This window comes from Streptopelia decaocto (assembly GCF_964273445.1).
Source record: "Streptopelia decaocto genome assembly, chromosome: 18".
NCBI lineage: Eukaryota > Metazoa > Chordata > Aves > Columbiformes > Columbidae > Streptopelia > Streptopelia decaocto.
The window spans coordinates 6,982,848-7,007,004 of record NC_138673.1 but is presented as its reverse complement, the minus strand read 5'-3'; the positions used below and the strand labels follow the sequence as shown (position 1 = coordinate 7,007,004).

The 24,157-nt window shown below is 43.7% G+C and overlaps 1 protein-coding gene across 4 annotated transcripts in view; it reads left to right on the top strand.

Annotated features, from left to right (window-relative positions):
* FAM222B (family with sequence similarity 222 member B) overlaps positions 1–24,157 on the top strand; it is a 34,978-nt gene that overhangs the window by 3,204 nt on the left and 7,617 nt on the right. The window contains exons 1-2 of one of the 4 annotated variants that reach the window (XM_082068586.1): positions 11,270–11,537; positions 22,701–22,828. The exons of 1 other annotated variant lie outside the window; for it this stretch is intronic. In XM_082068586.1, the coding sequence (XP_081924712.1) occupies positions 22,747–22,828 (82 nt within the window). In that variant the 5' untranslated portion in view covers positions 11,270–11,537; positions 22,701–22,746. Of the gene's footprint in view, positions 1–11,269; positions 11,538–20,271; positions 20,311–22,700; positions 22,829–24,157 lie in introns of those variants that run through there. 2 more of the 4 variants (XM_082068585.1, XM_082068584.1) reach the window with 2 other exon arrangements.

The following is a 24,157-nucleotide window of genomic DNA, read 5'->3' as shown; positions in this document are numbered from 1 at the left end:
TGAATAATTTCAACTTTTATTCCTTGTGTGGCACGCCCTGTTCTCATTTTCCCATTGCATTTTGTGACTCGTATTAAAATCTTAAGCATCACAATCTTTGAGCGATTTTTCTTTTGATAGCAGATCATTAATTTGAATCTGAATGCTAAAGTGAGTTTGTCACACTATTCATCTTTTTTTCATTCTAAAAAACACTGCTTTACAAATACTGATTCAGCTTCTGAGGAACAAAGCTCCTGAAAAGACGTTCTGCTAACTGGCATCAGAAAAGTTGGTTTTTGCTTTGCCCAAATGGGTTGGGTTCCTCAAAAGCTAAGCTTACTATTCCAAATAGGCCTAGCCTGGCCTAGGTCTTGCCTACACCCGGAGTTGACAGAGACCGGTGTGTTCCTCACCTGACAGTTTACATGTTTTTAGTAATTTAATTTAAATAGGTATTTGAAAACTGACTGTGGCTCGTGGCTGGTTCATCTTCACAGACCCTATAGACCCCTTTTCCTTATTTCGGTACGTTCTGTCTGGGTGTCTCTTCATGCCTCCCTGCTCATTTTGTATTTGGTGTGTTGTTGCTCTAATTATTCTCCCGTCGTGCTCAGGAATTAAGCATAGTTGATGTATTCCCATTGCTTAACTTGTTTATACTGTGTTTTAAGATTAGTCCAAGTTTCCAGGTATCGTGATGAAAACAGTGACATTTCGTTACTGAAGTAATTTCACAATAATGTAGTTTGGCTGCAGTCTGGCTGTGGTACCGAATAGCGGGGTGTGCTGGGATGTAAAACTGGGATTCTTGATGCAAGTTTTCAAGTCCTGTGCAGCGATGCTGAGTCTGGACGGTGTTGTGCGTGGAGCAGTTGAGCTGAACATCTGGATAATTGATGTATTTAGAGATAACTGAACTGCTCCAGGCTTTTGAATAGATGCAGTGGTGGGTGTGCTATAGGGAAATGTGTTAGAAAACAGGTTTTCTGTAAATGCAACACGTCTGAGACAAACCTTTAGGTAAAATGCTGTTGGATTAGGTGACGGATCCAGCCTCCAGCCGCAGCGGGCTCTGTGGCATCTTTGGTGTGCAATGAGCGAGCTTTTTTGATTTCTTATGATGTCTGTAGTAATGTAGAAAAGGTGAACCATGAAAGTGAAGCTATTTTTAGTATTTTTTTTAAAAGTCAAAAAATGATCCACCAAGTGATACGCTGCTGACGTCTGTAGTGCCACCAACCCAATTAAGGTGCTGTATATTGTTTCCAGCAGGATTCTGATTGTTTCTAATTTGGGAACCACGTGAGAGAGGGTGGAAATAGGTGAAACAATGTGCTTTGCTGCTCAGCGTGGATCTGCCATCCAGTTGTTTTCTATCATTTCTTGTACTTGGGCAATCTCCTTCGCAGCCAAGCTGGTGGCCACAGGCAGCCTTTCCAGGTGATTTCTTCATATATGGTGGACCTGGCGGAGAAAAATTACTTGTTGCTATAGGGCAGTGGACAAAAAAAGTCGTGTCTGTTTTTACTTGATCAAATATTGCATAAGGCAAGAGTTCAGTGCTGTAGACTTTATTTTTCATTTCCTGACCCCCGCGTATCCTCTGCCGTATCCTGCTCTCCCCCTCTTGCCGGCGCGTTGTTAGACCTGAGGACTTGCCCTTTCCTGTGCCTTGTTCCTCTCCGTAGGCAGTTTCTGCACGCCGAACGCTTTGAGAAACGTCGCACGATTGCTCTCTTGACCCAATACCATGTGTATATATAGTTTAAATTCTGTTGGATGGAAATAGCATTGTATGAACCTTTTAAAAAAAAATACACAGATGCTCTCGCTCTCCAAAGTAAACTTCCTCCTGTGCTAATCTTTTTTCAAAATTTGGATTGGAAAAAGCAGACTTTTTAACATCTGGAAAGGGGAGCTCTTCATGCCTGCTTTATTCTTCTTCAGCACTTGCTTTTCATTCATCCTTTTCCTTATTTTTTGTCTTCTGAGCTAAAGGAATGTCACGCGCTTTGGCTTTGTTGTGGATGGGAAAACTAGATATTTGGTTGCCCTTCTCTTCCAGCGCATCAATCCGTTCTGATTCTAGGTTGGTTTGCTTTCCTCAGCTACAGAAAAGCTCTCAGCTTTTGCCTCAAAAGGGGAATGTGTTCCTAGAGCTGTTAATTCATGCATCCTTTGACTTCAGATTGTTCGCAACTATGCTCAGCATTTGTGAATGAGCGTGGAGGAAAATCAATACGTGACAAGGGCAGAGCAGGAAAGGGAAAACAGCTCTTCCAACGCCTTTTTCCTGCTCACACCATTGCCTGATTTTTAGTTTTCCTGCCTGTGAACTCTTGAGTGTTTAGATTTAGAAATGGCTTGTTTTGGAACAAGTCGCTTTTAAGGTCGTTTCCAGAATTTGTGTGTAATTTAGTCCCATTCAGTTTTGCTGCTCTGATCTGTGTTAGGCTTGTCCTGCAAGACTTCAGGTGACTCTTCCTCCCTATACTTCTCCCAGTATTTTCTAGAAATTTGGGGGGTTTTCCAGTCAAAACTGTAAGAGCATTTATGAAGCCTTTTATACTTTTTCTAGTCCCTGTTTCTATTCATTGACACGTGGGGTTTCTTTACAATTGTTATTTTGTTAAAATCATCTTAATGTTTCAAAAATGTGACTTCAGTTTCTCTGAAGGATCTCATTAGTGACTATTGTTTAAATACTCTTGAAATGGAATGCATGTAGTTTAGAAATTAACCTGGATAATACACTTAATATTTCTGATGTAAATTCTCTCCTATTTACTATTCATTTCCAATGCAGCTTAGTTAAATATCTCGGGTCATCTTCTTAATTACAGATTACCAATGAGTGAAGTTGCTGATGAAGAACCAAAAGCGTGACAACCCAAAATGTGACAGTCCAACGTAACGTTTTCAACCACTTAAATTGAAGTTGAGGCAGGAAAGAATTAAGATTTTGCATACTTCCATCTAGTGTGCGTGAGGGAAATTGCATCGTGGTTAAAATCCCAGCCATTCTCCATGCAGTTCCAGTTGGGCAAGAACCATCCCAACCCTTGGCCTGTGTCGAGCAGGTATTGCTGATAAACTGTGGAGCATCCCAGGGCCGACAGATTTTAGCTCTAAGTATTTATGCGGCGGTCGCTTTGCCATGTCCATAAAATGGTGACGCACGCGGTTTAAGAAAAATCACCTTTCACCGCGTGGCGTTCGCACTCTGCTTCAGTGTGTTCTGCTCTATTTACTTGTCATTCTGTGCTAGAATTTCAGCTGCTTGATTTATGAATTATTGCCATTGAAATAAAATTAAAGTGGCTGTTCAGTTATTTAAGAGCCAATTAAATCTGATTTTATTCTGATGTAACATTTCCAGTGAAAGCGCATAAAATGCAGTCTGTAGAGGAAAGTCAGATCTAAAAATGTTTAGTGTTTATTTTTTATAATTTGTGCTTTGGATGGCTTGACTTGCCAAATAAAATCCATTGCAATCTCACAGCAGTGAGTTCAGATTTTAAAAGTCACTCTGTATAAGAAAATAAACCCGTTTTGGTGTTTTCAGTGATCCTGTATGAACCTTTAGCCACAGCTGCTGGTTGGAGAATGTATTCAACCAGAAGAAATGAATTTTTCTTGTTTGCGATGCTTTTGAAGAAGGTAATAATATATTTACTCACGTTTTGTGACTTCCAAAGGTAGAAACAAGGGGTCTTGTGGGACTCACGTTTCCCAGATCGTGGGCTGTCTTGGGGGATCAGCATTTAGATTAGTTGAGTTTCGACTATCAGAATGAGCAGGCACTTCTCATTCTGTGTGGCAATTAAAATGTATCTCTTGATTGTGGCGTTTCTTATTAGTAGAAATGACAGTGCCAATCCCAGGTTTGTTTTGACAATTTAACACCCTATATTATGTCTTTCTGTGGGCTGGGTGGGTGCCGGCTGAAACTATTTTGATATTCAGGGTCTGTTTTGCCTTATTTTTTATTAAAAATAAATCATATTGATGTGGATATAATTTTATTTCTAACTAGACAAGCCTGCACTAGCCAGCTCTCGGGTTTGTGGTGTCTGTCTCCGACAAGATTACAGATACGGAGAAAATGATTTATTTTAGTTTCCAAAGCTTAGATAAAGCTCTGGTTTTGTGCAGATGGCACTGAAAGGGTAACACATAGCTCAGATAAATTGGTATAAAGCACCATATATTTGTACCCGAATCTGAATCTTCAGTACATCGGTAATATTGGGATTTATATTACTATTGTACTAGCCCGTTTTTTTTTTTTCAGCAGATAGAATTAATTGCCAGGTATAGAGGTCATTTGGGTTAATGTACTCCAGTCTGGCTGTTCTATGGTGGGGTGTTTCCAGCCCGGAACTCCAAAAAGCTGTTGGGAATTGTCTGGTTGATATTGGAGAACGCTTTGATCTTTTTGGGTGGAAAAACATTAAGAGTGGTGCAGAGCAGGAGCACGAGGGTTGGAGATGGTACAAGTGTTTGTGCGGTACCTGCTCCTCCATCAAAGGCTTTTAGAAAATGCTTTAGTAGGGTGTGATAAAGAAAATCCTGATAGCTGCACTAATTCTAAATAAATGTTTACTAAACAACATTAATGGATTTAAAATGTTTTTAGGAATAGTTATTAGTCCTTCAGTCTCGTATGGTGAAGGGAGTTTTGTCTCAATGGGGGGCTGCCATTTTAATGCTTCCTGGCAGGAGGCCTATTTTGATCATGCAAATTAGGTTGGAAAAAGTAGGCTAAAGCATTAAAAAAGTAGGAGAGATCATAAAATTTTAAATTCTTAAGGTGACTGTTCTTCTAATTATTAACATTTTTGTTATCGTTGATGACTTATGTCACTTTATTTTCCTTAGTTCTCACATCCTCATCCCTTAACGCTGACAACCTCAATGCCGGTGGCTCTTGCATCCACTGCTCGAAATGGAAGCCGTAGTCCATCGGCTGTTTTATTCCCAGCAAGGTGCTTGGAAATATTGCCACGTGGTGTGTTCCGTTGTATAATTGGAAATGCAGATACAGACTTCTTTTGTTGTGTCGTGGTTAATTTTTTTCTATTCTGTTAACATTAATAGGGACTGAAGGTTAAACTTGGCTTATGTAAACTCTGGGTGTTTGTGTGATGCTCATTGGTGAGGGGATTAATTCTGGCAGCAAGAAAGGGGCACATGGGCAACGGGTGAGGATCAGAGCCAGCGCCCAGAAGGCTGGATCTCCAGTGAGAAGACACTGGGGTTTTCACCAGGGTGACCTCTTTAGGGGCTCCACCTTCTCCATTAGTTTCTGGCCAGAGGGAAGAGCCCCCCACCATCTCTCTTGGCCCGCACGTGGGCCCTGTGCCCACCATCCCACAGAAATACTGCAGCCCGCCCTTCGCATCCCGCTCCTCCGGGCAACGCGTGTGTCAGCAAAATAACTGTCTTGGTGCCTGCCGGCTCACGAGCTTCATTTAATCCTATTAATTTTTAATAGAAAATTAATATTAAGCCAGCATACTTCTAACATGACTTTGCCTTGCGCAGAAATAGCCCCAGTTTGTGTTTGCTCTGGAGGAGGAGAACGTTGGATTCTGCAGGAGCGAGACCCTCGTGGCGGAGCCAGCAGCTGGAGCAGCGTGGGGCTTTAGGCTGGGGGACACATCTTTGTGGGGCTGTCACCTTCAGCAAATACAGTGGTGGCACCCTGTTCCACTTCAGCAATCACAAATGTCGGTTGCATTTCGAATGCGTATCTCCAAAAGTAGCGCTCTGCAGCGGGGTGTTTGTCCACCGTGCTGCTTGGATAAACTGGGGATTTCCAGCTAAATGTGTGCAATGAGTGTGGTGTGTGGTGATCAGCACAGAGCTGACCTGACCGGGGTCTGCTGGAGAATGCCAGCGCTTGAATACCAATTGTATAAGGATTTCAGTAAATATTCATTTCAGCAATTTAAGGTCTCTATGGGTGAAAACAAACAAACAAGCATATTTTTAATTGCCGTTTTCACTAGGAGCTAATAAAGGAGAGTTGTGCTGGAGATGGAGAGTTTGTACCCAGCCACCCAACTGTGGCTTTGCTACAGTTGATGCTCTGTAGCCTCTGAAACAGTAAACCTGAAACAGGAAGGTCTGCTCTGTGAGTTGATGCTATCTTTCTTGTTAAGAAAGTAAGCTGCATTCCTTAGCTCTTGCAAACCTTTTTAATTGTTTTTTCTCACAACCTTAGCCCGATCTTATCATGTAAGTCAATTGTTGCATCATATTTGCTTTATTCTCTCTGCTAGGAAGTCAGATAATTGCTTTATGCTTTTTAATGGGAAGTGTTTGGGAAGCCTGTTGCCTCCGAGACGTAGATGAGCAGTGCAGCAACTATTGCAACACTTGAATTTCTCCCAGCTTTTCTGGAGCTTGATGGGCAGCAAGCAGAAGGGAGACACGGATAACTGGCACCTTCCCTTGGATTGAGTAGCAGCCATAAAGTTACTCACTCTTTTAGACTCCATCGTAAAAGTAAAGCAACCAGCTCTGATGTGCCTTGTGTTTAGGTATATCTCATCTGTGGGAATATTCAGCCAGACTTTCCTTATGAAATAGTCTTATAGAGTATTAATTATTCATAGTCAGTTTAATTCTTCTTTCTTGCATATTTAATTGTAATAGCATGCTGTATGTCACAGTGATTTCCCAGAAGAGCTGTACACCAAAGGAGAACTGTTCAGGTATATAGTCTTAAATATGTCCGTGCTAATCTTTGTTGTTCAATTTTGGAGCAGAATGGGATATTATCAGGCATTTCTTGCAGGGAAACGGTTATGCAAAATCATGATTTCACTTAATCTTTTCAGCTAAATTCTTCAGGCTCAAATAGCTGGTTTGATTTTCATTGATGGCATTTACGTTGTCTTGCTTATTTTATGAGGAAAAAATGCTTAATGGGAGGGAGGACGTGACTTTTGTTTTCTTCTCTGAAGGGAGGAACCTCTATCAAAGACTTTGGAAGTGCCAATCGATTCCTTCCAGAAGATGAAGGAAGGGAATAAGATTTTTATTGAGTTTTTTTAGTGATCAGAATAGCAATGCCAAATGCTTATGTGATTAAGGTTGGGTGTTTTTAATGACTAGGATGGGCTTTTAGTGCTAGATGTGTGAAAATATTGCAGGCACGGGAACTGCAACTGCATTCGCAATTTGATTTAATCACCCTCGTTCTAGAGCCGTTTCATGTTTGTAAGGCACTTGTTGGAACCAAATCCCTCGTGTTTGGAGAGTAGGATTGTTCTCCAAGATTTACCGTAGGAGTTTAAACTTCTGAAAAATCTGTTTACTATGTGTCTGAACCAGAGGGTAGAGGACACAGTAGAGACTGTTATCTGTTTACCGCTCAGATAAGGAGGTGGAATAGATTGCTGGCCTGTTTCTGAACTCTGCTTAATGAATGGTTGCTAGGCAAATTGCATCTCAATCAGCTTAATCCTCAAGATGTCATTTACAGGTCTGCTCTTTGTGCGGGCCAGAACCGTGCGCTTTCAAACTGTACTGGCCAGAAATTGCTAGCAAAGCAGCTTAGAATAGCTTTTGCAAAAATTCAGCGTACATGTGTTGCTGAGCTGCCCACTTTAAAGTGTCTGTTGTCTCAGGGCTGTCACTGCGTGGCCATGCGCTAAGTTAGATGTTCGGTGAGAAACGGGAGGCAGCAGCATCATTAGCACCGTTCCTGGATCAGCTCAGCGTACATCATAACGTTCTGGCACTGGATGAACATGAAAGAAAAGGTTTCTAAATGGGGACCGCGCTGCTGACGTGATGAAAGGTATTTCTGCTTTGACTGAGTTTGCTCAGAGCCTGGTGTGGTTTTGGGGTACATAGGTGGGACGTAATTAATCTTGGCTGGAAGTGGGAGGTGGTGTTACCTGTCAGGGTGCTGCGGCTGGGCTGGGTGAGATCTCGCATCAGGAGAGGGCACGGGCTGGTCGTTTGAAGGCTCCAACCTGCCCCTGACATGGGCTTTCTCCCACACCATCAGGAGACAGCCATAATTGCATATGTCGGGGTATGTGTGTCACCCACATACATTAGGCTCATGATTTAGTCCAAAGGAGAAAGTTTCCTACCATAGTTAAGCTTTAACAGTTTCTTTGTAAAGAAAGATAACAGGATACTTGTTTTTATTGGTTTCCCATGACAGCAATTAATCTTGTTGGGGGCAGAGCATTGTTCTTTGCATGGCTACACCTTCCTTTCGTTTGAAATATATCCTGTGAGCACTATATGTCGTGACACTGAACACTGTAAATGCAAACTGGAAAAAACTGGACTTCTTGAGTGTTAAAAACATTCTAGAACTGTTTATGGTCACCTTGTGCTGATACAAAATGTCCCTCAGGTGGCACAGTTATTAAAAGTGCAGGTGAAAGTGTAATATGTGAACTTTGCAGCGCTTGCATAGTTTGGATGTGTGCAGCTTTTCTGTTATGCCAAAATACTGTTACGATTTTAGGAAAAGATTGTATTAAAATGTGGAGAGCTTCTCCAAATAAAGCATAAATCAAATATTCCACCTTAGTCACCAGCAAAATGACGGTGGTGCTGGCATCTTTACGCTGTAGATGGGAAGAGGACTGTCGAACAGAAGACTTTGTGATCAGCAAGTGCTTTTCATGCAAATGAAGATTTTATTACATGCTGCTGAATCAGGGGCTTGTGTAGCAAGAACAGCACAGAAGTGATAAGATCACTTTGTCATAGCTTGAAATTTTGCCCAGTGTGTCTTTCAGATCGCTGAAACGGGCAAGAAATGCTCTTGTTAAGGGCGCAGCAGTAACCAATATAATATTTTGGGGGCAGGGCTTTTTCTTCGTGTCACGGTCTGTCTGCAGCGACCTGCCACGTGTCCACAGCCCTGATTTCAAAGCCATGAGGAACTGCAATGTGTGGGTGACCCCAGATAGCAGCAGAGTCATGAAAGCTCCTGCTCCTGATGGGATCCCAGTTCTGCTTTGGTCCACATGGGTCCAGAATCTCCTCTCAGCTGCAGGTGAGGAGCTGCCAGCGTTGGTAGAGCAGAGTCGTCCACCTTCAGGCTGGGATAGCCAGTGTTGCCCGTTCCCAAGTTGTGCAGGGGCTCTGCGGCACCACGGGGCTGTGTTTTGCCGCAGAGGGCACCCATCCAGGACTGGTTCTGTTGGTTTTCCTTTTGTATTTGTTAGCAAATATCGCCTTAGCACATATAGTCTTCCCAATGTCCATCTTTCATGGTTAGAACTGGCTCGGTTTAATGAGGGCTGTTGTTGCCAGCAAGCGGATGGGTATGTATAGTGGAACAGGCATCTGAATCTTCCCCTGCAGATGGGTGGTGTTCAGCATCCTGATGTCACCTTGGTAAAAGTTCTCTGGCATGTTACTTTCCCTCTTTATTTATCTCTCTTGCTGTGTAGCAGCTTTCCTTACAGAGAAGCGTCTGAGCTATTGGAAATCTGTCCTCTCTTCTCTTCCTCTCTCCAGAGACATTGTCAGCATAACACCCAAGCTACTTAGATTGACGTCTGAACATTCTGCTTTTGCACAATCAGGAGGCATTCAATGAAGCAGCAAGATGAGAAGAAGTTTAAGATTTAGTACTGACAGTTTTAGACACGTTTGAGTCCATAATTTTGAATAATCTTGATGAGGAAGGTCAAAGGCTTCCTTCCACACAGGATGCCCCCATATGTGTGTGTTGAGCATCCATCAAAGCATATAACGCAAAGGACAAACATTCAGATTGCAGCATGGGGCTGTTCATATTTTGAATTCTTATCTGAAGAGTCTAGGAACAAAATCCAACCCTGCATGTTCCTGGAGAGTTTCAGAGTGGCAGGATGAAACCCTCTTCCTGTTTTTCTCATGCAAATTTGATAAGGATTATTCAGTGTTTAAAATCTGGTTTATACTGGCTTCTGAATTTCATTTAAAATAAACATCTGGAGAGCTTTTTGATCTCCTCTACAAGACTGTTGTCTACTGCACTTGTTAAAATGACTTCTGCTGAATTTTTAGTGAAAGGCAAAGACATAGATCATTTCAGCCCGGAGGTGAACTAAATGGTTCACCCTCTGCCGATAGAAATTTCCACGAGCACACAGCCTATCCAGCAGATGTTTAAAATCCTTTCTGTTAGGGAGCGTGGCAGCTAGAGGTATCTGTTTCTTTGGGATCTGTACTGTGATTTGTAGTTCGGCAAAGCCTCATTCTCCCGATTCTGAGCCCGTACCGGAGTGGATGCTCCGTTCAAGGAGAATTACGGTCTTGTCCCTTTGCAGCTGGCAGTACAAAGCCCTCCTCCGGAAGATTGCCACGGTTCGCCAGTGTCCCGCAGTCGGATCGGTGGGGCAGTGTCACACAGGTTATTTATTCAAATAGCCTTTACATTTGGAGTATGTTTTCTCCAATTTGCTCTTCTCCTTTGCTCTTCACCGGAGACTGAAAATGTGCCCATGGCAAGAGTGCTGGGTACGTGCTTCCTATGGTTTTGAAATGGGTTCCTGTTGCTCCTCAGCAGACCCTGAAGCGCCACGATCTGTGGAAGCAACGTATTCAAAGCGAGAGTGACTTTACCTCTTTGTTTTCTCTCTTTATTTATGTCTGTATGGGATCAGCTGGTCCCACATTATGTGTGAAGTAGTTAAATTTTAGCCTGCCTCTGTAGGATGTGATTTCTCCCCCTCCCCTCCAGTCGCTTTGATCAAATCAAATAAAAACGCAGTGCTTTCATTTCTAGTTTTCTGGTTTCAAAGACAATCTCTTGACATGCTCTAGCAGTCCGGACCTGAGTCCTTTTTTTTCCTTAGTCCAAAGGCACACTGTGTCTTGCACCTTTCTCTGTATCAGCAGTTGCAATCTACATTGGCTTTTATCTGCATCAAAAGACAAATGGAAAGGAGCAAGACACTGCAGGAATGGGAAACAGACTTACATGTGCAATGGAAATATGTAATCCTTCCGTTAAGTCTGCTACATGGAATACAGACCTGTTTCTATATTGGAAATCCGTAGCCTATACTCCCAGAAATGCAAGTTTAGATTTTAGGCTTTGAACGTTGATTAATCCCTCCAGCAGTTAATACCAACATGAAATTTTCTGTGATGTCAAGCGTTTCCTACTAGATGCCTTTTTTTTTTTTTGCATATGTCAAGTATACAAAGCAACACTGAAATTGAGAAATTAGCATTCAAACACTCTGTAAGCACTTTATTTTTGTCCGCTTTGTGAGCAGCTGAACACATGTCCAAGCTGAAATACGCTGAGATGCTGCTTCCCAATGAACGTGCGGTGAGAAGGTTCCCGGCCGTGCCAGTGTGGGAGAATTTGGAATTTGATGTCCTGAAAAAAAGCACTACTGACCTTCGCCCTGGAAAAGCACATCTGCGAATCTCCCGTTTGACGGCATTCCGGGGGAAAGGATCCCAGCTAAGCCGTGCTAAATCATACCCTGTTTCTCAGCGAGATGAGCGCTGTGGTCGCTGTCATCCTGATCAAAATCCGATCCATGTCTGATGGCATTCGTAATGTTGCAGTACGCATTACTTTTTCAGAGTAGTAGCGCTTAAAGCAAACTGCGTTTCTTTCTGCATTAAGGAGTCAGGTTCAGCTATTCAAAGCGAGTTGATAAATTGCTTTTCATTAAGTGTCTGAGCGCAAAAGGGTTCAGTTTGTCTTCCAAGGAAAAAATACATTAATTACGGCTTCTGTAGAGTGTTTATCAATCACATAAACAGTACTAATGCAGTTCATTGAAGGTAGAAAAATTTACCTTTTGAATTTGTTGACTGCAGCAATTCCGTGGTTAGAAAGACAAGTTGGAAATTAAAATCAAGCAATACTTTAGGGATCGCCTGAGTAACTGTCTCGAGTAGATACTTGACCAGACTCCGGCGCAGTGTTCAGAGGGGATGTGCTGCCTTTTAGCACAGGACATGCTGCGGAGGGTTCCGGGAGCACAGCGCCCGTGTGGGCAGGTTTGCGCTGTGTTTGTGATGAGGTGCAGTCGTACGGGCTGCAGGAGCAGCATTTGTTCTCACCCACGCAGCCAGGTTGTGTTTACCACGCGAAGGGATGTCTCGCCGACTGTAGTACCGTTACAGCTGCCTCTGCGTCCTGTCTGCACAGTTTATTTGTCGCTGTATGTATGGTGGTGTTTGGTTTTCTTTTAAAGAGCAAGGCAAGTGCGGACGAGGAAGGATGCACAAAAGCAAACACAAATCTGCTCACCTGTAGTCAGTAGAAGAGAAAAAAGAAATCCTTTGTGAATGTAAACTTTGGAGAACGGTGGTTTGTTGGCGGCTGCTAGAGGAATCGAGTGAGGTCATGCTGAAGCGTTTTATCAGGCCTGCAGACAAAAATCTCTGGTGCTTGTGGCGTGCAGAGGTTTTGAAAACATCTTGCACACTCATGTTGCTTTCCCTGAGGCTGTTTGAGCTGCCAGCCGTGCAGCTGGTTGGTTTTCATGCTTCTCAGGAAAGTGCTGAGAGTAGCAGAGACTTTTTCGAGTAGCTCACAATTAATGTATTTCTTGTCCTTTCTTCTGTTGGATTGTTATGAGATGGCCTTTGAGTTTCTTGGAAGATTGATAAGGATGCTAGGTCTGTGTCAGGACAAACCAGTGGGACACCAGCACTGTGTTCTGAAGGTTGATGGGAAAATGCAATCCCGGTGTCTGCTCCAGCTCTTTGGTATTCACCTGATGGCTTGTATTTGCTGCTGGTGAGTGTTTTGTACTTGTGTTGCAGCCTCTGTTTGAGGTTCTTAGAATGCTTTTCATCTTTACAGCAGGCTGCACAATATCTCCAGCTACAGAAGAAGGTCTTATCTTGCCCTTACAAATGGTAAAACATGGATCTAAGAGCTGATGTGTTCATGGTCCGGTAGGAAGCTCTAGCACTGTGCACAGTGAGCCTGAGATCTTCAGTTTTGGATCTTAAATAAAAATCTGCCATATATTTCTCCATTTACTTTGCAAATAGGCTGTTAAATTTTCTACCATAGCTGGGACCTTAAGTCAGTGTCCAGAGAGCTAAACACTAAACCAAACAACGGTTAGCGTAATTGTCCAGGTCAAAATGGTACACGTGCATAACCATTGCAAACTTAAATCCATCCGCCCTGTGAGCCTGCCCACCTGTGTTCACACACCACCAACACACCTGGTCTGCAAATGAGTCACTCTTGATTTTTTTCTTAATATGCGAGTTCAGTTTTTTGTTCTGTATGAAATCTAATTCATTCTGCCTCATCTTATTTGCAAATATTTCTCATTTTCAAGTGCATCTATTTTTAAAACAGGATTTGAAGTGTATTTTTCAGTATCTAACAAATGTCTGGCTTGTTGTTTATGTGTTGCATAAAGGTAAAATTTGTTCAAAGTTAGCTCTGAAAAAATAGGTTTTTAAAAATAATCAGCTTGTAATAAACAGGGGAAGATAGTTACTTTCCTCCTCAGGGAACTGTCATAATCTGTAACTTCTAACAATATTTTAGAAGGAAAAACTGTCATACTTCTGTCATGTGCAGCTGCAAGGATTTCTGTAAGTCACGATTAAGACTTAAATTCTGGGCTTTTACAGAGTAAGTGTGGAATGAGGGAAGATAATGATAATGGCAATCTGTGCGAAGCAGCCGCTGGAGAGGGAACTATTTCATGTTTCCTTTCCCCTTTGCCTGGGCAGCTCTTTGCTGTACTTAAGTTTCTTTTTCAGGTCTGGGAAGGCAAGAGAGTCAAGAGGGAGGAATTCTGGCCCGGAGTGGCATGAGGAAGCTCCCAGCTCTTGCGTGTCCTTTGTGGCAAAGTAAACCCCAGAATTACAACCTCCTGCTCCTCCCAGCCATCGAACATGTAGGAAAGCTGCACGTTACCCCGCTGCACTGCGCGCTCTTGCTGGCGATGTTGAGGTTATAACTGCAAACGATGGGAAAGGGGTCAACGTGTATTTTGGTTTCTTATCACTTGAAGGCAGAAGGAAGTTGCGTACGAGGATGGAGAATGTCTGTTGGTGAGAACGCGTGGTGCCTCCCTCGGGGTGTGTGTGAGCAGCATCCTGTAGTTCGGTAGTTGCTGGGCTGCTCTGGGTTTGCTTTGGATGAAAGTCATCTCAGCCTTAATCCCGTCATGTTCACGGGAAAACACGCACACTCGTAGCTGTAAGTCTGTTCTGTGTTTTGTTGTAGCTGCTGCGATATTATGAATGCATGTAGGAAGAAAGTGGGTTTAGTTTGCCCTGAGGATAGTGGATGCTTTGGAGGAAGGAATGTTTGTTTGTGCCTCCCAGTATCTTGTTGAAGGAAATTGTATCTTCTATGAATATTACAGTGATGGATAAGGAGTCTCTTTTGCATTTTGGAAATACAAATGTAAGCCTAATATCCTAGGCAAGTTGTGATCTTGATGACAATGCTCTATGTACCTGACCTCTGCTCTTAACTGCTGCAGTTTCACTGTAGCATCCTTTGCTCACTCTCCTAAATGACTGTGCAGATTTATGCACTGTGAAACATAACTAAGATACATCCCAGACTGTTTTCTTCATCCCTATTTCCCACCAGTACAACATTAAAAACTTGGAGTTGCAAGTAACCATATAAAAGGAGAAGGAAAATTAATTAAAGGTCAGGGTGCTTTAGTGTAGTGAAAATTCAGAGGAGGCAGATACAAAGTTATTCAAATCGCTTTTGACTTCGGGCAGGTCAATTTTCCTATTTCTTGCATATGTTCCCATGGTAAAGGTAGTATCTCGTCTGTCTCACAACTGACCACTAGCATCTGTGTTTCAAGCACAGCCAGAAATACTCCTTTGAAGCTTTGGCCAGGCCCTACAATCGTCCTGACTTGTCTTTTCTCCATCTTTCCTTCGCCTTGGAAGCAGCTGGCAACACCTGGCAGGACCTACTTACGCCTCTGTTGTCTGTCACCTCCTGCCATGTTGCAGAATACGGAGTTAAATCTAAAAATAGACTTAAAAAGAGGTGAGAGCTTTGAGCAAAGTAAAATAAGCCACTGATTTGGGTCATGAAAGGGAATTGATGTCACTGGTTCTCTGTTGCCGCTTTCTTGAGCTAAAAAGTTCTGTTCTGAGCCATGAAAATGCAGAGGAGCCGGGGTGAGCAAATGGTGCTGAGGAGGGGGAAAGATGGTCTGTGTCCAGTTCTCCCCGGAGACTGCCCGACCGTGACCTTGTAAGCCTGACATGAGAAGTCAAGGTGGTATTGAATGCTCCGCACTTTCATTTATCTTCACGATCTACTCCAGTGGTAGAAAACTGTCACCCGCTGCTGCCCTTTTAACGAGGAGCAACCGTGGCATCGGGTGATTAAATGCTTCATCCAAAATTACATCAGGAACCTGTGGTGAGCTGGATGCTTCCCTTGTTCTCTTCTGTTGCAGGCTAGCCCATCATCAGGAGACCAGTCTTCTGTCATAAATCTGGTCAAAAAATCTTCAGGCTCTGTAAAGGGAGTTGTGTGCAATTTTTGCCCGTTTCAGAGTGGTTATGTGGCTTCGGTAATGTTTGTTAAGTGCTTTGATATGCTTTGTTTGAAGGGTAGAGTGTTAATAATTAAAATTGGAAGGAAGTTCTAAAGTAGTATGGGGGATGACGACCACTTTCTGGTCTGTTAGTTAACAAAAATGCAAAATATAAATAAACGAATCAGCAGGAATTTAGTTTGAGGCTCCCTTCCCCCAGCCACCTGCAAGAGCTGAGCACAAAAAGCAGCTAATTGTCTGCTCTGCTGCGGAGATGAAAGGAGCTGGTCCTGCAACAGGAAAGGCTATTGAACTGCATGAAGGTGGTAAATTATCTGCACTGAAAACCTTTTGAGTTGGTATCTTTACGTGCTCAAAAAGTACATTGTTTGTACTGGTATTAACAGCGTTGGGGGCTGATGAAACCAGCATCTCGTGACACGAATCTTACGTTTCAGTCCATGTAATTAAGAGGTCAGTAAAACTGAAACTTGTTTTGGAAACTCTGCGCCTCGGAGGTGTTCGCATATTGTCAAAGGGTGTGTTTGGTGAGGATGGGCCCTCTTAATGGCTTTATCTTGGCCCAGCTAACGAGCTTTTTGCAAAATGGTGATTTGCAGACTGCAGGAGCAGCCTCGGGTTTGTCCATTTGACTGCTGGCAGTTTCGTTGGCAAAGTGCAGGCAGGAGCAGGCGTCTTGCCAGCAACAGCTTCATTCAGATTAGGGCTTTAGTTCAATTATGTCCAATTAACTTTTATTGCAGATAGCAGTGATAATTACTTGCAAGTCAATTTTTTGGCTGTGATTATCCCAAGGCTAAAGTCTGAGCTTGATGGATTTCAATAACTGAAGTGACGTGTAGCTTTTCCTCTTTTTTTTTCTTCTGTAGGCCTCAATTAGATGAAAGGTCAGAAGCTATGTAAAAATCCATCTTACAATTACAGCCAACTGTTCTACTCTTCAGCAAATGCGTAGTGCTGTGTTTTAGAATAATCTCTTGGGACCGACCTAAAAAAAGGCTTTTTAAACTCCGAGATCATAACCTTGAGCTTGCTGGCGCTTTATCCGAAGAGTGAATCCCATGTCACGCATGGCACTACCTGCCCGCCTTGGCTTTTTTTACTGCGCTACATCCCGTTCAAAATTGCCAACCTGGAAGCCTTTATCGCTGACCCTCGGGCATGAGGTGTGTGATGTGAACAATATTCCATTTAAGTGCTGCTACCTCGATGTTTCTTCGTTTTATTCCTTGTTGAGCATTGCTGTCCCAGCTCGGGGAGGGGAGCAGAGCTGTGCTGCAGCACGTGCCTCCCCAAGCACCCCACGTGCATTTAAATTCTCTCTGCCTTCCCCTCCAAACTATTTAATTTTGTTGCCCAAGTGGCATTATAAATGAAGGTCAGCCCAAAAGGTGAAATGCTTTACAAGCAAAATCATAGTTAATTAAACTGCAAGAAGCAAAAATTGATTGTGATCGAAGCTGTTGCAGGGCTCTACAAAAGGTCCACCTGAATGCCGAAAGCCAAAAGGTCCTGTGCTGGCAGGTGCTGACGGTGCACTCCACTTGGTACAAAAAGCGACTTTCTATTGTTCAGTCTTCCTATTTATTTATCCCCAAGTACACTCGATGTTATTGTGATTTATTGCCGTTTCAAAAGACTACCTCTCTGCGCATTATTTTGCAGTTTTCCATTTATAAAACATTAGGAGGATGTGATCCTGGCCGGCGATGAATACAGAGCTAGTTTGGTAATTTTGTTCCAGGAAATGGTAAGATTTATCTCTGGCTCTTCAGCAGGCCCAGGAAAGGGCCATTCTGGTAAGTGCCCGAAAATAAAAGGGAATTTTAGGGCTGGAGAAAGGCAGGAAGCCTGCAGGATTAGTCTAGACACTGTCAAGCGACTTACGAATGACTGGAAGGAATCGTATTGAATGCTGAGGTTGAAGGGGGGGAGTGTTCAGCATCTGCTGTTGACACAAACAAATTTTTGAAAGCCCTAGATTTTAGGTTACTTTGGGAGATGGAAAAGGAATGAGTCTCATTTGGTCTTGAGCAGCCTGCTGGGGGGTAAATGAGACACCGGGTTTCCCTTGGAGCATGAAAATTGGCCCAGATTCAATTATGTTTCCTGGCAAGGTCTTACAGACATTTGTACCAACGAAACTTCACAAACCCAAGTTAGTTTTTGGTTTTATTTGCAGCGTGTGTATATGCTGAGCTCGGAATGTGCTGCGTGCACTTGGGGGTTGCTGTAAACCCCACTGGCGGTGAGGGAATTTCATGGGGCTGCCTTGTGAATAACGAGGAGTAGCGAAGCGTATCAGCCCAGCCACAAGCGCTTAACAACCCTCGCACGGCTTACGGGACCCCAGGGTGCTGGAAACTTGGAATAGTTTGGAGCTTTTCTTTTGTGTGTGGGTAGATGCTCCTGCTTCCTCCCAGCCCCGAGCTTTGTGAACAAGCCCACAGTTAATCGTGGAATTTCAAACATGCGTGTTTACTTTCAGGAACCCAACTTTAAACTTCAGCAGCTCGCTGTCGTCTAAACCAGCTCAGTTTCCCATATTTCATGGACCGGGGATGGTTTGTGGGGAGTGTTTCCTTTCTGCGCTTACCCTGTAAGGCCTCTTGAGAGCTTAGGAGACTGGTATATTTAAAAACTTTGCAATAACTGCATGTGTGGTGTGTTTATATAATGATAAAGCTGTGTTAGAGTATTAGAGATTTCCTAGCACCGAGTTGCTTTACACCTGGGTTTTACTCTAGCTGGTAAAAGTCTCCTCTGGCCTGAGCGCTGGGTCTGGCAGAGGCGATAGTAATCTTTGAAAATCAGCCAGAAAATACTATATATTTTTAGTCCAGAAAGGCAATATTGTGGTAAATTTTACAGGGACTCATTCTTAGCTCTAGAGGGAGGGTGTCCGTAGGCAATGTGGAGGTGGGTTTTTCTGTCTCACCCCATGTGCCTTTGTAGTGACAGGACTGACTCTGAAAATCGGTGCAGCTTGCACCAAAAACCACTCATGTGCAGGTGAGACTGAATATAACAGTCATTGTGGGGATGTGACAATTACCCCCCAAATCCCAAGCACTGCAAATCCCTCTTAAGCTTAGCATGCTTTGGTTTAATTATTAATAATTCTTACAAGATAAAAAAAAATCGCTTCATGTGTCTAAACCTGCTAACTATTTAATAGAGCATCCTGCAGTACGTGTGCTTCTAAGATTATATCCTGCAGCCAGATTAGATTAAAATCACTTCAAAGAGGGGTATTTATTTATTTAGTCCAATCTAGAGATTGTTTTCCTCTAGGAATGTAATTTATCTTTTTATAGACATTTTCAAGACAAAGCTCGTTGTGCTGTGTTTGGCAGTGTACAGAAACAGTTGAAACTACAATTTGAAAACTTTAAAGGTTGTACAGCAGCCCTCCGTTGCTGGGTACCAAAGCCGACTGGTTTAGATGAGTGTTACTGAGTCAAAAACCCCCTCGGTTCCCAGTTCACCGCGTCCATTCCAGTCCCCCCAGTAACACACGGCCCATCCTGGGAAGGGCTGGGGCAGGAACCCCATGGGGAGCTTTGCAGGTGCTGGTGCCCACACAAGTTGCCGCCGTGGAGCCAAGTCTGCTGGCGAGAAGTCTTGACGTGCCAAGTTCGGTTTATCTCCTGCTCTGGACTAATTAGAAGCAATAAAGCCGAGCGCAGGAGGGGATGATGCGGTTTTGCATCAGGATCCTGCGCTGCCGACCTGGGACCGTGCATAATGGTTTGAAACAGCCATTAATACTCACCTCAATCCCAAACACAGCCCGTGCGGGGGATTTTGGTTCATTTTAGCTGGGTGGTATGTTGGAGTTGTCTGCGATAGCTTGTTCCGAGTCAGGTCAGAAAGTAGTAGTCAGGTGCTGAGCATCTCAAAGGGAATAAATGCTAATTAATTCCTAACCCAAAAAAAAATTGCCTTGTTTGTAAAGATATTTCAAATCCATTTGCTTCTAAATACTGAGATCTCTGTTTTGAAAAATTATATTAATTTCACAGAGAATAAAAATTGGAGCAGGATTTTAATTATAGTCTGGAATTCAGCGACGGAGTTGTGGTCAGCACTTCTATGTGAGTCTGAATTTCTTTTTTTAATGCTCAGCGGTGACCTAGATGGCATCAATTTGGTTATTGCAAATCAAGCTAAAAGAATGATTTTATGCTTTAGTTAAAATGATTTTTCTAAGTCCAGTATTTCCTTTAAAATGATTATTGCCACCCCAGTCTTTTATGGACCTTTGCCATCTCCTAAAATGATTATCCGCCTGCGGGAACAACTTGCCTTTATAGCCCTCTCTAAAACATTACTCTCTGTATTGGAGCTAAAGCTGCTGTAAATACATGTTTTGACCTTCAAGGAAATACGGCTGTCTTATCACAGAAGCCCAACTATTCTGAGTTGGATGCTGTGACCACTTTTAATCACTTGTTCCCTCTCCTAATGTGCCGTTACCCTGTTTATGGCTGTGTTTGTGGCGCTGAGCCTCTCCGTGGCACTTCAGCGAGAGACTCACTCAAAGAGTCACCGCGTTCAGGCTTCAACAAGCGTTAATGATGGAGCAGGTGAGCAAACCCTGCGTGTTTCTTGCTGTCGGAGGTGCTGCTTGTTCAGTCAAAGAGCACGGTGAGCGCAGTGCTGCACCACAAAGCGCTTTTCTCTCCTTAGGGGCTGCACACAAACTTGCCAGTGGTTCAGTGGTGTTTTAGACGCTGAGCTCCTTTGGTGGTGCAGGGACGGGGAGAAATGGCATCAGACGTTACTGGAGTGAAAGGGAGGCGCTCAGGTGAATACGGGAATGGTGTGATCTGATGGTTTTCTGACTGCAGTGAAGGCTCTTAATTTTGTTTGTCTGCTTTTCACTGAGAAATAGGTCTTGTTTTTGCCAATCTTTTGAAGTTGATGAAATGAGGAAAAAAGGAAAATACGATTACTGGGTTTTTTTCTTGCTGACTGTGGGTATTTCTGTTGCTTACTCAGGTAAAGCTCTGGCATCTCGCAGTGGTTTTGTCTTCTGATTAAAAGGGGCTGGGTTCTTGTTTTGTCTTTTTCGTCTTGCTGGGCATAATTTGGGGCAAGAAACTGCTGCCTGCAGGCTGTTTGCAAAGTTCCACTGAACATGGCATACTTATAGCCACAGATGAACCTCATCTGTAAAGGTCGAACAACTTTCCAGTTCCTAAAGCAACTCCTTTAAGCTGTTGATGTGACAGGTCTTCAGTCGTAATTTCTGAACACCTGAAAGACTCCAAGAACTCCACCTGCTGCAGAGAGTGAGAAGAAAATCTGGGTTTAGACCTACTTTACAAGGTTCTACAACTACATATCTTGGAATTCTAGTAGCACAGATCGCTGCTGTCTCCTAGGGATGAAATGAAGAGTGATGTAAACTTATTCTGTTTGTTGTGCTGTCGTCCCTACGGCGTGGCGAGGTCGCGTGCTTGTTTGTGGTGGCGCTGACTGGCTGCTCCTCTGAGCGGTTGGGATGAATGGGCAATAGATGGAGCCGTCAAGCCGGCATTCAGTGCCCAAAACTATTTTTAATTGTTAGTCACGCAGGCACCCAGCGGACTCGGTCAGCAACGCTCCGTCTGCTTCTGAGAGCGCTCGCACAGTGAAGATGCACAAGTTTTTGTAAATTAATATTCGCACAAGATTTCTTGGCCGTTGGTTTGATCAGCCTTTGCATGTTGAACCGAGGAGATGCATGCAAACATGGAGCTAATTAATTAGATACAGCGAGTAATTGCTGTGCAATGGGCGAGCTTTAAGCCCACACTGTTTGCTGTGCGGGTGCAGGTGTTCCTTGCAGAGTCTGGCTTGTGATGGTGGTCTGAGGTTAGGTTTCAAATTAAAGTCTTTAAAACAGCCCTGCAGAGAAATGGGCTCTTGGAGCTTTCTGGATGTGAAGGCGGTGGCGCTGCCCGGGACACGGCGTTGACGCTGCCGCGTCGGGTGTCGTCCAAAACCTTCACGTCATTGTGCGCCCCTTGGCAGCGCAACTCCTTCAGAAGCGGCTTCTGCGAGATTTCTGCAGCCAAGGCCTCTCATGCCAGTCTTGAGCTTTCACCTGTCTCAATGTTTGTTTTAATTGAGGGTTTGAAACAATGACTTAATTAATTTTGAAGCCTTCGACCCTTCTAAGTTTGGGGGGCCATATAACACGCCCAGCCATTTCCAGCTGCTCCTTAGGTGTTTTGGCAGAAGCACTCCCTGTATAGCGGCACCAGTGCTTGCAGAGATCTGGGCAGGGAAGAGAAGTCAACTGGTTTCTCCAGCTTGGCTCGGACACCCCGTTTCCCTGTTTCTAAAGTGCTCGTGGCAGAGGGGATTTGAGCAGGGGCTTGGACCAGGCAGCCTCTAGAGACCTTGTTCCAACTCAGATTTCTCTCCTAATGTTGGGAGACTTTGAGCCTGCGTTAGTTTTGTTGCTGGAAACCCCCTTGTATCTGTTCACTGACTATGGGATTTGAGGGCAGCTGTGCAGCGTTCACATATAAAGAGCTTTAGTGCTCCGTGCATTCGTTTAGAGGTTTCATTTCCCAAATGCTGAGCCTCTGCGGTACAGGTTGGTGGCACCTCTGCCGCTCCTTTGTGCAAGAGGCGCGTCTTGCAGTTTGTCTAACCCGGAGCCGTGCAGGTTAGCGAGTCTCCTGTGAAATGAAGGAAGTTGTAGCCATTCATCTTGCAGCCTAATGGACCACAGAAATTACAAGCTGTAGCATGCAGCTTAATCTTGCCACAAGGCAGAGCGCTACATACTTTGCCTTCAATTTATGCATGCCATGTCTTTTTATTAAATGTAAAAGAGCAGCTGACAGGATTTCTCCAGAGGGCTTGCTTTGGCTATACCTGGTAGATAGCCAGCACATTTCAATATATAGTAAAATGAACGATGGTGGTTTCTTTACCATTCATAACCACCACCTTTGAAATCTGAGGACAGAGTTATGTGTCAAGCAGCAGAGGAGAGCGAGACAGCTATTTTCGTTTTAACCCTGCAGCTGACCCACTTCTTGAAGTGTTTCCATTGCCCTTACGAGATGCGGCAAGGGCCAGAGCAGCGGCTGCGCATCTGTGCTTGGTCAGGCCTTCACCCAGGGACGGCTCTGTGCCGCTTTCTTTTCTCTGTTCCTCCTTGTGTTATAACTTTGAATTGTCTCTCTGTTGTTGCAGTGTGCAGAGGAGTGAATGGCCCATGTTGTGTTAGTGCCTGTCTGCCATGCTGGCCTGTCTGCCAGGACCAGGCGACCTCTCCTTTCAGCTTCTTTCTTACACGCAGATGAACACTGGACTTCAGAAATGTGAGTGACGTTTTGTCTGCAGGATGTGGTTAACTGTTAAATCTCGCTCTCTGGTACAGCTGTGACATAAACATTTAGGATACAGTGGAAACACTATTTAATGTTAGAGTCTTTCTTTTGTTATGCCTTCAAGGCATCCATCAAGAACAGCTCTGAGAAATCGCTGTGGAGGTTCCCATGTGTGCAGCAAGCTCTCCCCCCTCCCCGGCTTTATAAAGGTTAATTTTAACCACAGCAAGACGAAACGCAAGCGAGATTTCTGTGAGATTCGTGCCTCTTTGCTGAAAACATTTTGTGCTAAAAGCGTGCCAGCTGACTTCTTAACACAGCTTTCTCCTGACTCCTTTTCACTTCGTTCCTTTAATTACTCATAGACACCAATAAAAGTTGGATCAGGCTAATGCAAACCTTTTGAGGTCAGCAGCTCTGTGTTCTACATACCTGGGGCATATATTACAAATATTAGTGATCTAGCCCAAATTACTGAAGTTCAAAGTTTCTGTCGTCTTTCTGATGTCTCTTTGGTGCCTCTGAAAATATGTCTGCAGAGTGCTCTGATAATTCCTTTTTAAAACTTCAGACATCTTCTGATAGTTGTACCATATTTTTAAGAACTTACACTTGGGAATTCAAGTTTATTGGCTAGAGATTTTTTTTTTTTAAATCTTACTCTGTCTCCTTTATCACTGAAGTTGCACATTGATGAGCTGAAATTTCAGAAATACCAAGGTTTCTACATCAGATCCGTGTACTTGGTTCTGAGGGCTGTGACCTGTCTGTTGCATTTGAAATGAGCATTGGGAGCTCTCTGTACCCTCAGTTTGCTGGTGGACTCGTTACTCTTTTAAACCAAGTAATTTACACTTCAGTTATAGCTAAAATTGTTATTGTGTTGTGGTGCTCCTTAAAATAGGTAAGATAATCTTGCGGTTAAGGGTGACATGCTTAAAGCCCTGCCAGAGGTGAGCGACGCTGCCCACGTACACACACGTGCTCCCTCACAGCATTGACACCAACTCCACGGGCTCGGTAATTGTAACGACACTTTCAGCAGCAGTAAAAATCTTTACCCACCAAAGGACTTCCTTGGATGGCCTGAAACTGGGCCGTCTCTTTCCCATTTCCAGTTTGAGCTTTGCTGAGTGAAAAATGCTGGTTCAAAAGGTAGGCTGTCATGGTAAGGACGTGTTTAGGTCCTCGCATTACGTGGAGTTTCTTTGGTGGCTTGGGAGGCTCCGTTCTGAAAGGAAATTATTGATGTTCACGTGAGGGTAGCTGTTCATGAATCAGGTATTTGCTAATTACACATTTACGAGGTAGTATGTGGGT